The sequence below is a fragment of the Aulostomus chinensis genome, chromosome 23 (genome assembly GCF_037954235.1).
Source record: "Aulostomus chinensis isolate RoL2024-O1b breed Wild chromosome 23, RoL_Achi_v1.0, whole genome shotgun sequence".
Classification (NCBI taxonomy): domain Eukaryota; kingdom Metazoa; phylum Chordata; class Actinopteri; order Syngnathiformes; family Aulostomidae; genus Aulostomus; species Aulostomus chinensis.
In genome coordinates this window covers 15004141-15019029 of record NC_141342.1, presented here as the reverse complement: position 1 = coordinate 15019029, position 14889 = coordinate 15004141, and the positions used below count along the sequence as shown (strand labels likewise).

The 14889-nt window shown below is 40.7% G+C and overlaps 1 protein-coding gene across 7 annotated transcripts in view; it reads right to left on the bottom strand.

The window, feature by feature from the left end:
* Positions 1 to 14889, bottom strand: part of kat6b (K(lysine) acetyltransferase 6B) — a 26860-nt gene extending 11971 nt beyond the window's left edge. Inside the window, exons 1-7 of one of the 7 annotated variants that reach the window (XM_086196073.1) lie at positions 14613 to 14889; positions 11731 to 12590; positions 4503 to 4611; positions 2476 to 2591; positions 2167 to 2248; positions 1539 to 1668; positions 94 to 1049 (exon numbers count right to left, since the gene is read on the bottom strand). In XM_086196073.1, coding sequence (XP_086052199.1) covers positions 94 to 1049; positions 1539 to 1668; positions 2167 to 2248; positions 2476 to 2591; positions 4503 to 4611; positions 11731 to 12348 — 2011 coding nt within the window. In that variant the 5' untranslated portion in view covers positions 12349 to 12590; positions 14613 to 14889. The other 6 variants (XM_086196074.1, XM_086196072.1, XM_086196078.1 and 3 more) reach the window with 6 other exon arrangements.

Sequence of the window (14889 nt, the reverse complement as noted above, 5' to 3'; positions counted from 1 at the left end):
ACTGCGAGTGTCAAGCTTTAAAAAAAAATAATAAAAAGGAAGCTTAAAGGTGTGGAGACGCAGGTCTTGGCTGGCGTTTCGAGCCTTGCTTACCATGATTATTCTCAGGCTTAATTCTTCCGTCTGTCAAGTCTCCCTTTCCTGGTGAGGGGGCTCCCTTCTGAGGGCTCACTTTATACCTCAGCCTGCCTAGTGTCCTGTGCTTTTTAAGGAAGGGGTTACGTTTGAAATGACTGACCAACTTAAATGGGTGTCCTCTGGGTCGGCCTGGCCCAGCAGATGTGGAGTTTAACCTATTTTTATTAAACTCGCTCTTTCCAAGGCGCTGGGGCCCAGTTTTGGATGCATGGGGGGCTTCCTGCTTATGGTGCATGCGCTTAGGTGGCGCGTAGGAAGGTAGTCTCTTTTTCCGCGACTGGCCCTGAGTAGTAAAAATGTGTGAGAGTCCGTCAAATAGTCCCTTAAGTTGGCTGCTATTGCAGAGACTACTCAGGGAAGGAACACTAGACTGGCTGGAAGAGCTCTGGGGTGAATTAGCGGAAGTGGAGCTGCTGGACACCTGTGAGGGTGGGCTAAATCCCGGCAATGTGGGGGCAGGAGGAAGTGCAGAGGACATGGGGGTTATCTTTTGAGTGGCATGAGCAGCAAAGACAAATGGGTCTGGTGGCTTGGACAGTTTGGGCGGACCCTTGTCCCTAGAGCTTAACTGTTTGGCGGGCGATTCTACAGCTACAGCTCGCGAGCGACGGCCCACAGGGGAAGGGGTAAAGAATTTGGAAAGCCCATCGATAAGCCCTTTGGTTTTCTTGTTAACGGTGAGTGTAGCTGGGGTGGAGGTGGGCGTGAGGGGGGGAGTGGTGGTGGGGGTGGAAGTGGTGAATTGGGTGGCGTCGACCGCACAACAGGGGTCTGCAACAGCCAATTTGTCTCTGGCGTCCTTCACAGATGCAGCATGACCAGATGAAGGTGTGGTACAGACGGTAATCTTTTGACCCCTACCAGGTGATCCTCCAAGTGCTACCATGGAACCATCACCACTGGTTACAGACCTACAAAGGAAAAACAGTTATATTTACAAGGTCAGACTTTTAGAAATTCTTTATTTCTTCATGGGAAACAGGACGAAAAGGGATTTTTTGGGGGTGTTTGCTAGTTGTTTACTTCAAGTGTGCATATTCTCTGTGAACTTTAATTGAGAACAGCCCTAGTTTATCGCAACCTCCGTATTTTTTTGTGGGTTTGGACAATTTTATCTGTTATGATACAATTGTACTCAAATCAATTGCCTTCAATATGAAACATTCCTTTCCACTGCAGAAGTCACGATAGGTCAAATTTGCAGCAGGAGTTGGACAGTAAACTGGATGGAGAATTGAAACCGGGGTAATAATTATATGATAAGTCAGAGTTTACTTTTGAGTGAGGCTGCCGTGTTCTTAGATATCAGTTATTAATTTGGTGAGAAAAGTTTTACAACTGCCAAAATGAATTTCACTTTAACAAAACGAGACTCGATATTTTGATGATAACACACTTACATTCTTTGCTTGAGCTTATTTCTGGGCCTTCCAATTGGCTTTGCATATCGACGTTTGATCTGATCAGCTTTCTTGTGCAGCAGTTTCTTGCCATTCTCCTTCGGCCTGCAGACCTGGCAGATCCAGGTTCCTGGAGGGTGTCCAAACACAGAGAATAGCATTTGGGTGGGTTCATCAATTCAGAGGACATGCAGTACATTCATTTGAAACATTTCCTTTAATACCCAGAGCTGGCTAGAATCCCACCAGCTCACAATGACAATCAATTACTCAGCACAAAGCGGAAATCCATAAGAAAAACATTGGGTCAATTCTCTGTCCAGTGAAATAGACTTGGTGTCAGCTTGTTGAGCAAAGCTATGTGACTTGTATGAATTGCCTGCCAAATGTCCAACTACAGTACGTGCACCATAATTACAAGCCTTGCTGTAGGGTCAGTGCTGTAATCCAGAGATAGCAAATCTCCCCAGGGATGCTGGAATAATTTGATATGCATGCAAAGCTCCAAATAAGCCACCGCTGCCTCTCTGTGTGCTGAGTGACAGCCCCAAACAGCCGTCTGTGAAGAAAAGGCTTTGAATTGACAGCAGAGAGGAAAACAGAGAAGCCAGACAGCGTATCACCTCACCTTTTGGCATTCTTGAAAGCGGTGGGTCGCAGCATTCCATGTGAAAGCCCCGATCACATGAATCGCAGAATAGCATCTCATCCTGAAAGGGAAGAGCAGGCATGTGTAAGGGATGTCCCTGTTGCCTACATGTAACACCCCCCAATCATTTAAAAGTCTTTTGGAAAAATAAGCCCAATTGTGCACAAGAGAGGCTGTACAAATCTGAGGGAAAACCAACAAATCCTCAGGGATGCACAAAATGGGATCTATCTCAGCCAGCTACACTGAAAATGGTGTGCGTTAACATGGATACAACATGATACTTACAGCATTTTTCCCCTGTATTCGACAGGAGCTGCAGGTTTTGCATTCAATACATTGCCACCGTAATCTCTTCACATTTGAGGTTAATTCGGGGGAAAACTTCAGACATGATGGATGCCCTTCGGGAGAGTTGAAAAAGAGTATTAACATGACTAGCACTGACCACAAATATCACCTTTAGTAAAGCCTTTCCATCACACAGTTGGGTTAAATATTTAAATATAAATGTATTGCATCATCAAAACAATAGTGGCCCTGTATGTCCACAACACTTTCTTCCCCTCTGCTACAAGCTGTGTCTAAAAACAGTATGATCAAACATCTGAGCCGCTAATTACAGATAATTTGATCTTAATGAGGCAGAAACAGTAGCAGCACTCATTCTAATGGAAGCCAATCCATGAAAGTCATGTAAAAGCTTGCCTTCTACCTCACCCGACTCCCTCTCATGGTTGTAAAACAGCTGTTTTACAGTGAGAGGACAATTTGTGTACACTATGAGTGGTTAATGAAAACCACCTCGACGCTAGTTAGTCAAATTTGAGCTATAAAAATGTCACCGGGAGAACAATTCCTTACGGCATTTAAAATAATTGTTCAAACATAAATGACTCCTTGGCAGAGGTAATTTTACGGGGGTTCGCAGTTTGGTCTGGAACAAAAGAGCAGTGAAGGAAATGCCACCGATCTGCAGAGGAAAAAGGGTTGATCTTTGATCCACTGTGCTGGGTGCTCTCTATAGGAAGAATCTGAATTGAGTGAAAATGACTTTCAGATTCTAATGGCCACTTATGGAGTATCTTCCCTTCGTGAGTCCAGTGAGGGTTGCAAGCAATTTGGATCCATTCAGCCACTCAATTTCAACATTGTTCTTCCAATAAATCCCTTAAAGGGAAGTGAGAGATCTGCAGCAAGAAGATGACATCTGCCTAACCGATGCTGGCAACTGCTGATAGCAGGCAGGATTAAGTGATGTAATGATAGACTGTATCACATGAGACGGCAGAAATTTGTCAGGAATCCATCACAATGTTGTCTGTAACCATGAGATTGTTTTGTGGATGTATCCGACGATTGGAAACAAGATTACGAACCAATGAGCATTTATGGATGTATTGGATTCACAGCAGTTAAGCATCAATGTGATTAACTACTATGACTTTTCAGGTATTTCATACTAAAAATACGACGTTTCAATTTAGTTATATAAATATTACCCGAAATTCATTTCTCATTTCTTTCTATAATGATAATTCACAGAAACCCTGAAATAAGTTGTGGTTCAAACTGGCTAATGAGACTTTTATCTTTTCTTCTGTGCACACTCGTGTCTCAAAAATGATATTAGCTAGCAAGTGGCTAAACAAGACCACAGGGGTTGCCATGGACATTAAACCTGAATGAAAATGCTTAGCTGGCTGTGGTGATGAAATCATGTGACTAGGGTGTAATTTTTTTAGTGGCATACATGGTGTTCATTAATGAGGATTAGTTTGCTGAACAAAATGTTAAAGTCTAACCTGCTTATTCAATGGCAATAATACAAATTAAAATGGAGAAATCTTATTGGCTTTTGGTTGAGGGAACCCATGAAGATGCTAACTTCTGGGCTGGCCAAAAATATATATTCCTTGCAGCACTCTATATGCTACAGCTCTTAAATTTAGATTTGCCATTTCAGATGGAATATAGTTCACAAATCATCTTTTATTGAATTATTACTAAAGTGAAAAAGATACAAACCAAACTGAAATGATAACATTAGCAACTGAATTTATGATTTTAGGCATTTAAAGGATGTGTATAATTAATTCAAAGCACAGGAGACAATATTTTTCATTATACTGACTAGATCCTGATTTTGTATACCAATACCATTGTAAAATGCACAAGGAGTCAGGGAACTATTCTTTTCAACATGGTTTGACAGTGTTGAGTAATATTCTACTCTGTTCATCATATACACTCACATTATCGCTTTCCAACAGTTCCCTCCAGGCTACAATATGTTACGGCTTGTGAGAACTTACCACTGCTCCCACAGTCTGCGCAGGACAGCAGCTCTTCTGGCCGCTTGTCCCGATTTGACTCTTTCGTTCCAAGACAGAAACTGCATATTGGGATGGGGTCAACCCGGAGCTGGGTGGGAACACAAACATAGACAAACTGTTTAAAAAATAGAAACAGGCGCAGGCTGTGTATGTCGTGCTTGAAAGTCTGTTTGTTTTCAGACATTTTTTTCTCTATCTAGTAAGGATTTGGGAATCGCTGTATACATGCTGGTTTAGGCAGAAGATAAAACCTGCGTGAGGATTTGGAGAAACAGCCACAAACATATAAACTAGAGCTCAAAAGATAGAAGACTTCTAACAGAAAAGAGCTGAAAAATAAATGAATCTCATCTTCAAGAGATGCGCTGCGTTTGAGATCCAACCTCTTTTATCCATTACATCTGAATGGTAGTGATCTTAGTAATCATAGTTTAAGGGCTTAATCCAATTCTTAAAGCTAGCACTCAAGTCTGAAAGGATTAACCAGCATGTAATCAAATTACCTCAATAATAAAACATGCCCTCATTGTTGCTGCTGTGATCCACTGTAAATGTTGCAAGTCTCAGAACAAACACTCATTTAAGGGCTTACGGGTAAGTTCAGAAGAAGTAAAATATGAACTCGACAGATTTAAGAGGATTTCCACATTGATTGTTCAGAATGAAGAAAGGATGACTTCAGGGAAAAAAAGGGTAATATTTAGTGTCATGTCTTTAAACAGTAGACAGTGCAAACATTACCAGTCTGAGGTTGAAATTATGGTCACCCTAAACTCAGGCTGAATCTTTCACATGGCGTACCTTTAAAAATGAGATCATATCCGCAAACCCCTAGAGGAGCATCAAACAAACTGCTGCCTCCCTCGCTGCTCGAGAAGTTCTCAACAGGAAATAATGCTCACAAGGTGTGACCATAAATAACATACCTCATCATCAGTTTACACACTAAGGCACTGTCAATTGACTGGGGCTTTGAAGGGCACTCTGGGGGATGCACATAATTAGTTCCTGGTTTCTATGACGCAGATACTCATCTCAAACAAATTTGTGACCTCCAAATCTCTACTTTTCCTCACCTTCTCCCTGACCTACAACTGAATAAAGGCAAATCTTTTTTCCACTCATCAATAGAAACATGACAGGAACATCCTTTCAACCTGTCACACCATCCAAATGATCCCCAGGGGAAATGCAGCAAGGACACACTGGGAATTTGGTCATTGTTCCTGGCTGCTGTATCAATTAGAGGTTACGGCGGGGGGAAAGCAGTTTACTGCCACATTAATGATTACTCTATTTTCCAACCTTCCAGGTCAATATTTGAAAGTGGGCACTAACATTAGGAGCTGACTGCAACACACACACACACACACACACACACACACACACACACACACACACACACACACACACACACACACACACACACTGTGATTATGAACCAAAAATATTAAGATGGTACTGTCACACCTGATGGATGTTGATCAGAGGTCATCAGGACTTTACACCCTCACATCTTATTGAAAAGACTTACGTTTGGACCAGAAACAAATCAGTCAGGTCAATAATACAATAATTATGTTGAGGGAATACCAAATCAATTAAAAAGTATTTATTGCCAATTTTGAGAACTGATTATTTACATAGATTATCGATACCAAAATGGCAAAACGATCCCATTACAACTTCTAAAATCTGTCAATTTATATTATCCATTTGTAAAATGAAGATCTTGAGTTTTTAATTTTACCATAATTCTCAAAAAAATATCATGGTTTGTTGTATGAAATCATTGCTGTTATCAGAAAGAAATGTAAGTATGTATGTATGTATGTATGTATGTATGTATGTATGTGTGTGTATATACATATATATATATATATATATATATATATATATATATGATTCTGAAATCAGAATATGATTCTGAAGTATCAGGATTTTCTTGCTCCCTAATATTGTTATTGGCTCCTAAAATCCTGCATCGGTTTTGCCCACACAATACAAGGGCACAAGACAATCCAAGTGCTCCAAAACAACAAGAAAGAACATATTTATACAGATGAAGGAATAAATACAAATATTACTTGGGCTAAGACATCTATGCTTCAAACATAATGGGCAATCTCTGACCATCAAAAATCAAAACACATTCATTCAAAGCGGAGGGACACGGAGGAATATTTGCTTTTTTCCTTCATCACTTGCCATTTCACATGAGCACATCCAAAAGATGCTGCCAATGGTATTTGAACATGAGGCCTTGAGTCGGGATTACACACGTTATTGCTTCTTTTTGATGAACAAATGTGTATGTGTCAGGGGTTGACTTGTTTTATCCAATTTAAATTACAAATCCTTGGAATCCCTAACAAATCTTATTATCTTTGGAACATGTGTGGTAATTAAAGGCTAAAACAACTATGAATCCAACATGTCTCATCACCTTTTGCTGGCTGAAAAACAGGAACACGACTTAAATGTTCACAACCTTTGACGATAAATGAGTATAATGAAATACTCATTAAATGTATCAGAGACATTGAATTAGCAACTGTATCCCACTAAGCTTCACCAGCCACATTCTCCTCGTTAAGAACTAGTGAGTTAAATGTAGATATGATGGGAAATTAAGTATAACGGGGACATTCTTTAACTGGCTCAATCATATATCAAAAGAAAAGCACACTATGGTATTGTAGAATTACGTGTCTTATAAAAGCACACTAACCACTGAGCGCCCTTACTTTTCATTTTAGCCAAATGCAGCTAAATGCTAATTAGCTTTCAAATGTCTGGCCTCCTAACAGCACCAGACACAGTTGGAACCTGAATGAGGAACCTGCACCTTGTATAAAATAAAGTGTAATCGAGTAATAGAGAGATAAAGGGTTTCAAGAGATTTTTTGAAGCGTTCAAGCATACTGAGCCCGACATATGTTTCCAGATAGATGAAAATTCATGATTTGAACTTTAAGCCTGTGTCTTATAAGAGTTTCTCACTAAAAAAGGGTTTGCTTTCAGGGTTAAAAAAGTTAAAAAGATGCCTACTCTACTTCTTTGATTGTGAAATCCACAAGATAAGCTTATGGAACTACAACATATTGCAACCTTTATGTTCTGGAAGCTTCAAATTTCCATGCAGACCACAACTGACTCCCAACTACTTACATGACAAATCATGAATCTAAGTATGCTCTTGTTTCGAAGGCCACTCAAAAGGTGTTTTTTTTTTTAAACTGCTTAAAAAAATTGCGTCTACCTTTGTGCATGTTCTAACCACAAGAAGCGCTCCATCACACCTGCTTCAGGGATGTTTTTGGGGACGATTAAGATAAACCTACTCCACAACAGGCACTTTGAGTGGCCCTGAAAAACTCTTATTGCTGCACAGGTAGTTTACAGACACAATGACAACAACTAAATGTCTATATGGAATTTGGCATCGTGATGGAGGCAGTCGCAGGTTTTATGTCATATGTAACTCTTATCCGGGGTCTAACAATATTTTTTCCATATTAGTCAACTATTTGTACGAAAAAAGTCATGTCGCTATCAAAACGCCAGGCAAGATTTTCTGCTGTATTTTGGTTGGATACCTTTTTGGAAGGTACACTGACTCAGACACATAACCACAAGTGTTTCATGTGTATCTTCACATTTCACACCATCTTGAACACTCCTAGTTTCAGCACATTGTGAACTATACAGAACATCAGCTCCTCTGCTAAACTATCCCTTGCTGCTTATCCTATGCTTGCTATTGTTCAGCTAATGAAACAGCTATTATGTGGCAAGGAGGAAGCCAAGCTTTGAAAATGAAAACTCACCAACAAGGAAAGAAAGAGAGGAAAAAGGAAGTACATAAAAAGAAAAGGGAGGTTAAGATTAGAAATAGAGTATGAGGAAGAGAATGTGGTGAATCACAGTGTGTTGTCAGTAAATCAGAGACAAATAAAACAAGTTACCTGGATTAACTTCCAGTCCATGAGTATTTGCTAAGGCCTTTAACAGACTTTGGTTTACTCTCTGCAAGCTCCACCAATAGTGAAACACATACGACAGAAGAGAAACGTGTGACTTAAAATTTTTGAGAAGTTATCAGATTCAGAATTTCTCAGTTTGGACTTATGAGTCGTAACATGACTTATTCATTCATTGTGTTACATTTCAATGCGATGTTTCACACAAAAAGGCTATTTATTATTTTGGCCAGTGGAGTCGTCATCTACCAGATCTTGTGGCCAGTGAGTCAAAAAGTTAATTTCGGACACTGCTCACATCGCTACAGTTCTTATACCGCAATGGAAAAAGTAAGACTGAAAGGGACGATTAGGAGGCAGTTTCTGTAAACATTTGCACCACCTGGCGTGTGCCTCAAGTTCTTCCTCCAGTGGAAAACCACCATTTCTGCTTTCAGATGAATGTGAAAACAGCCTTCTAGTGTCAAACTTGACACATACATCATTCTGCACAGAGTAGGTCAAGCATCCCAGAGAAGGAACAATAAGCAAAACACTTTCTTGGGGAGTATGTCTTTAATGAACAGAGATATTCGCAAACCAAAAAAACTGAGGCAAATTGGAACCAGTTCCCAGAACCCATCTGTATGCGGTACCTTTGTTATTTTACATCCAGAGAATGACTGAAAAAGTAAAAATTTCCTTATGAGTATTTACAGGTTTCTGAACAACAGCCTGTGCACACTGCTGATGGCATGAGCTGATACACACTATTTAAAAAAAACCTATCTTCAGTTCAGAGCATATTCTCCACTGACTGAGTTATGAAGTCTAATCCCTGAACTGGGGAATTAATTTCTACCAGAAATATTCTTAGGCCTGGTAATTAAAACCAATGGCAATTTACTGTCTGCCACTGCACAAAAAAAAAAAAAAAAAGCGAAAATAGAGAAACAAACACCGCTGAAGAGATGCTGATGATTTTCTTGGGGATTCTAAATTAAGTACATTACAGGAAATTATGCTGCTTCAAAAGAGCAGGCTGTCCTGAGTGAGGGGGTGGGGTCCTATTAGAACACTGCTAGCAGAGAGAGAGCTCAAGTGGTTGCATAACACAGCAAAAAAAAAAAAAACAACTCTCATTCCTTGCCTTTGTTCCTGCCAGAGTCTCTTCAGACTCTAATAAACTCTGAACCAAGACGGCTCGTTTTTACCTCAAAGTATCTCTTATTCTCAACACATACACACTCGATATACTTAAAGAAGTAAGAGGGCAAATATGTCTCGTCTTTTGAAGTGTACGGTAAACCTGGACTGGCAAGGTGATGTCACCAAGCCGCCAGCAATAGGCTGAAATGTTCCAAATGGAAAACAGCAGGCCTTCCTCAGCTATGAGAACCATCGCAGGACACTGTGTCTCTACACAGTTCTCAGTTTCAGTTTTGGCCTGACCACAGACACAGTCACAGTTGTGGCTGCAGTATCAAGGTGTCGCTTCCTGATTATTCACTGTGAAACTGGTGGGGAGCAGGGTGACATCTCTATAGTCTGATGCTGCTCGCCACTTCAGCTGCATGACTTGTGCACGAACCATTAGACCGCAGCTCATCTTCATAAGCCTCAACACATACCTGCAAAAAGCCTTCACAACCACTGTACATGATGGTATGCTGCACTTTAAAGGCAGCGCAAAAGAAACTGTTTCCCATGAAACACTCCCGAGCTCAGTTGTGTCTTAAAATTGCAAATCATGTACTTAAGTGGTGTTATTTTACAGATATTTTCTAGCTATGTGTGCTGAAGCTAATAACCAGTAATGGAGACACAATCTCTGCAAGCTGTAAACCACCCCTGAGGTGGCAAAAGCAACGAAAACAATGCATCCTGGAAGTTTGTTTATACGGGTTCTTTTCCTCTCTGGGGCATCTCGGTTAGCACGAAGGTCATAACAGCTGCATGAGAATACTCCGTCCTACCACATAGTCTAGCTGCTATATCCTGGGCCTGTTTGTGAGGACAAGTCTGTTGTAAAATATCCAAATTCTCCTCACTAATGCTTTGCAACTCACAAGAGAGACAACCACATCCTTTAAGGTCATTAGGCTAGAGTTGCGTAACCTGTGGGAAGCCTACAGCAGACTGCCTACCACACACACGCACGCGCACACACACACACACACACACACCACACACACACACACACACACACACACACACAGCATGACTTTCTGGTTATCCAAGCTGTCTTTTTATGGAGACCAACAGCACACAACCCTGAAGGGACACACTTGAGATGGCATTATTCCTGACCTGCCCTGCTTGAGTTTGAGTAAGACCACTACCATAAAGTTCATGTGAATTGAGCTCTAGTAGGGATGAACAGTATTGGATTCTTTTTCAAATCACCTGTATAAAAACAAGTTTATATAATATTCACTGTTTGTATATACTGAAAAAACACATGTAAACATTACCAATTTGAAAAAGTACTTTTTTCCATTTAAAAGAAAAATATTAAAAATATTGCCAATATATGGTAATACAAGTGACATGTAGATATTATGGTGCATCCCTGCTATGCAGTGATGAGTGACATTTATCCTTAGCAAAATAGTCTTTAATTCCCTATAAACACATTTTAAGTGAGGAATGATCTAATCCGATATTTGGAATCTGGCCAATATCGCCCCAAATCACTGGACTGGAAATTGGAAACATATATAAATATGACACAATCCCATCCATTAGCTCAAATTCCCATGCTAAATGCAGAAGTAAACATTGAGCAACATTGTAGGACATGCTGTAAGGAGAAAAGAGTGAGGGGAAACACAGATGGGCAGCATGTGTCAAGTGTTGCTTAACTGAATCAGGCTGCATGGATTTCTATCTGCATAGAAATAGGAAACATAGTGAAATATTTAACAGTTGTGTATGTTTTTTTAGATGGTAGGTAAAGCAAAGCACAACATTAAGAATGTATTATTAGCAGCTTTGTTTTCTTAGTGAGGGAAAACTGCTTTATTTGATAGGTATCAGTATCGCGCATGAAAAGTGGTATTGATTAAGCAAATAACAAATGTGTACGAGATAAAGTCACACAGACATTTGTAGCAAGAAAAAAATTAGGTAGGAATTACACTGTTCCTGTTATTAGGATATCCCTTCAAGAGAGTAGCCACATAATGCACAGAAAGGTTGATATGAGGGTCAGCATGTGAAAATGCAGACAGTGGTGTGTTTACCTGGTCTCTCTCATGAGGGAGGAGTGTCACCGATGACAGGACCAAGAGGGAAGCACCTGGACACCTGGAGACCCTTCCCTCTGCACTGCCATGGGTGAGCTTGTACCGTGGACCATTTTTTAACAACCTCCCGTTGTTAACTGACCGCTTGGCCGCCAGCCGTAACCTCTGCCGGAAAGCAGGGTTATCGATGATGTTCAAGAGGTCATCCTGATTCCTCAGGTACCTCTCGATGTTCTTTAGTGAGGAGCCATGTGTATCATCCAGGCCCTCAATGGCCCTCTTAAGTATCTTATTCCAATCAATGTGGCGAAGATCACTTGAATTCCATATAGATTCCTTTGATGGCACAGACACGCTTGCAGGCGGGATTGATCCAACTCTCCCGGGATTTCCTGGGTCCTTGTAAGAAATGCTCCCCTTATTTGTAACCTTGAGAATAGAGCCATCATGAACACTTAATTCCAACTGCTCAAGGACAGTCTTCTTGTCCAGTCCATGCGATGTGGCCACCGCATGACAAATTCTCTCCTCAGAGGGCCTCTGCTTCTGCCTTTTAATTTTCTGTATTGCTTCAAGAATCCACTCCGTGTAAAGAGGGTTTGCAAGTTTTACCATGATTGAATAATTAGATTCACAAAAGTGTGATCCATACAGGTTCCCCCTTTCTGCTGTCGAACACTGGGTACATCCACATCCTTAATAAGGTCAAAACGTTGTGCTCCCTGCTGCCATCGACATATTTTTCACAATCCTGGGTATCTGATAATAGAACTTGAGGAAAAGTTGTCACTATTAAATTCCACAGCGGTAGTTACCACTTGACCTGGAGCTGTGCTTACTGAAATCCCAGATTAAATCTAAAAAAGAGAGGGGAAAAAAAAACACAACAAATAGGTGAAATATATCCCCTGTAATTGCTAGTTATTTCTCTTAATAACAGCCTCGAAACTATCTCACAGCATTTAAAGTGCAAAGGAATGCAGAGCTTTCAAGATGTGCTAAAACATGAGAAAAAGATATATAATAACAGATTCAGAAGCTGTCATGGCTGCTGAAGATATAAAAGTAGCTTAATCCATAGTCTGACACCATTTCCTAAATATATTTCGATTTCAGATTTGGAATTAACAAGTTTTCACACCGTGACAGTTAAGTTAGCTTAGCTAGCAACTTCTAGCCACTTCTAGAAAAGTAACTCGACAGATTTAGCGTTCCATTTTAGCATTTAAAAACACAGCAAGTTATCATGATTCCAACGGCACGACATTCTCAAAGTACAAGTTAAACATTTCGTCTGAAAAAACACCCTCGTTGACATTAAAAGACTTACATACGAGGATTAACTGTAACGTTAGTTGCCCGCACGCGACTTTTTGACAGCTCGATGACCGCAACAACAAACTGATCAACGCCAGATGTCTAATCAATGTTCGCTCCCTGACAGCTGCCGTTAGACATTTGAGACCAGTCTACAAATCCTCACCGTGTCGTCTAACGAGGGAAGTAACCGGTAATAACTACGTAACAAACCTAGAGTTGTGTTCCGCTGAGTTGAGCAGATAAATGACAGCGTTGCCAGCTATTACTGATGTCACCTAAACAGTCGCCATTTTGTTACAATGTTGTAGTTTACATGAATCCGACATGACGCTGATTACAATCCAATGGAGTCTCATTAAACCTTACCTACGCTAATGTGCCCTCCCTAGCAACTTCAATATTGGCTGTAAAAGACAAGATCCGATTTCTGGTTTGATAAAGCACATGTCAATCTTTATGTATGAGCTCACTCTCGGCGGTACGGTACTGGCTGCGTGATCTGTCACTTCACTCAATTGACCCGCCTCTTAAGGTGCCTTCAGTGATGAGTTGATATCATTTCCCTCCAACAACCGTAACATCTTAACTTCAAAGCTGTATGCACTACCATACCATGTTATCACTCCATACATACGTCTTAACATACATAAACCTGCCGATCAACGTTTAACGAGATAAATATTTAACCTCATTTGCAAAACGTTTAACGCCGGCCCACCTTAATTAGATTCCTCCTTGAAACAGTTGGTTACACTTGAAAGTGATTTGGATCGTTTTAGACTTTAATTGGTTATTTGTTAAATCAATCATTCGTTTGCGTAAAACCTACAAAAGGGTCAAGCGTTGATTTAAAGTGGAACACACTTTTTTTTTTTTTTTTAAATGGATAAATAAATTCAAGGTGGCACATATAAAGACTCCTTCAGGCTAAAAATGTGTGAAAGCTATCGCCTTTTCCCTCCTCCTCCTCTTTCTCAACCTTCCTCCCTTCTTTCCCCGAGAGGAGTCGTAATTCTCCTGATATATAACATTGGAACTCCGTGCTGTTAAATTCAAGGCGATAATTCTGTTTAAAAAGTACGTTTCCAGCTGGTAGGGACGTTATTAACGCCCTGTGTAGCGTTATGTGCAATGGTGGCATGACCTCTTTATCACCATTAACTATCAAATATCTCCAATGAGGAGGAGGAGGGGGGGGGGGGGGGAGAGAGAAATAGTCAGCCCTGGAGGTGGAAAAGATGTTCAGGAGGGAATACAAGTTAACACGACTGCTGGGAGCTCCATCACTGCTTCTCAATTATGTATCGCTATAGTTCTTCTTCCATTTCTCAGCTTATAATAATCCACAACCTCCTCAACACGTTTTTTTTTTTAACAAACCGAACCACCTCTTTATTCTACCGCCGCCGTGGGCGAGAAATTAAGTTTCATGCAAGGATGAACATATAAGTAAAAATTTAAAAAAAAAAAGAGCGCGCGCACACACACATACACTAGCACGCGCACACACACTAACACACACACACACAAGCTACCGTAAATATTTGCTGGTAGTTTACCTCTTCAAGTTTGCCCCCCTCTCGGATACTCCTCTTCAATAGCGGGGGAACGTCGAAGGATAAAATGTGCAGCGACATATCCGAGCGTTTTCGTGGGATCTGGCGTTTTAAAACGAAGGCTGGAAAGCTTGCGCCGAGACATGGAGAGGACCTGATAACAACTAATTGAAAGGTTAATCTACATAGCAGCCTGTGACAAAGTGGTACCCTCCCCCTTCTTCTTCTTCTTCCACTGTAGACATCCCTACTTCAGTGTAGTGGAGCGGACCGTCGCCCC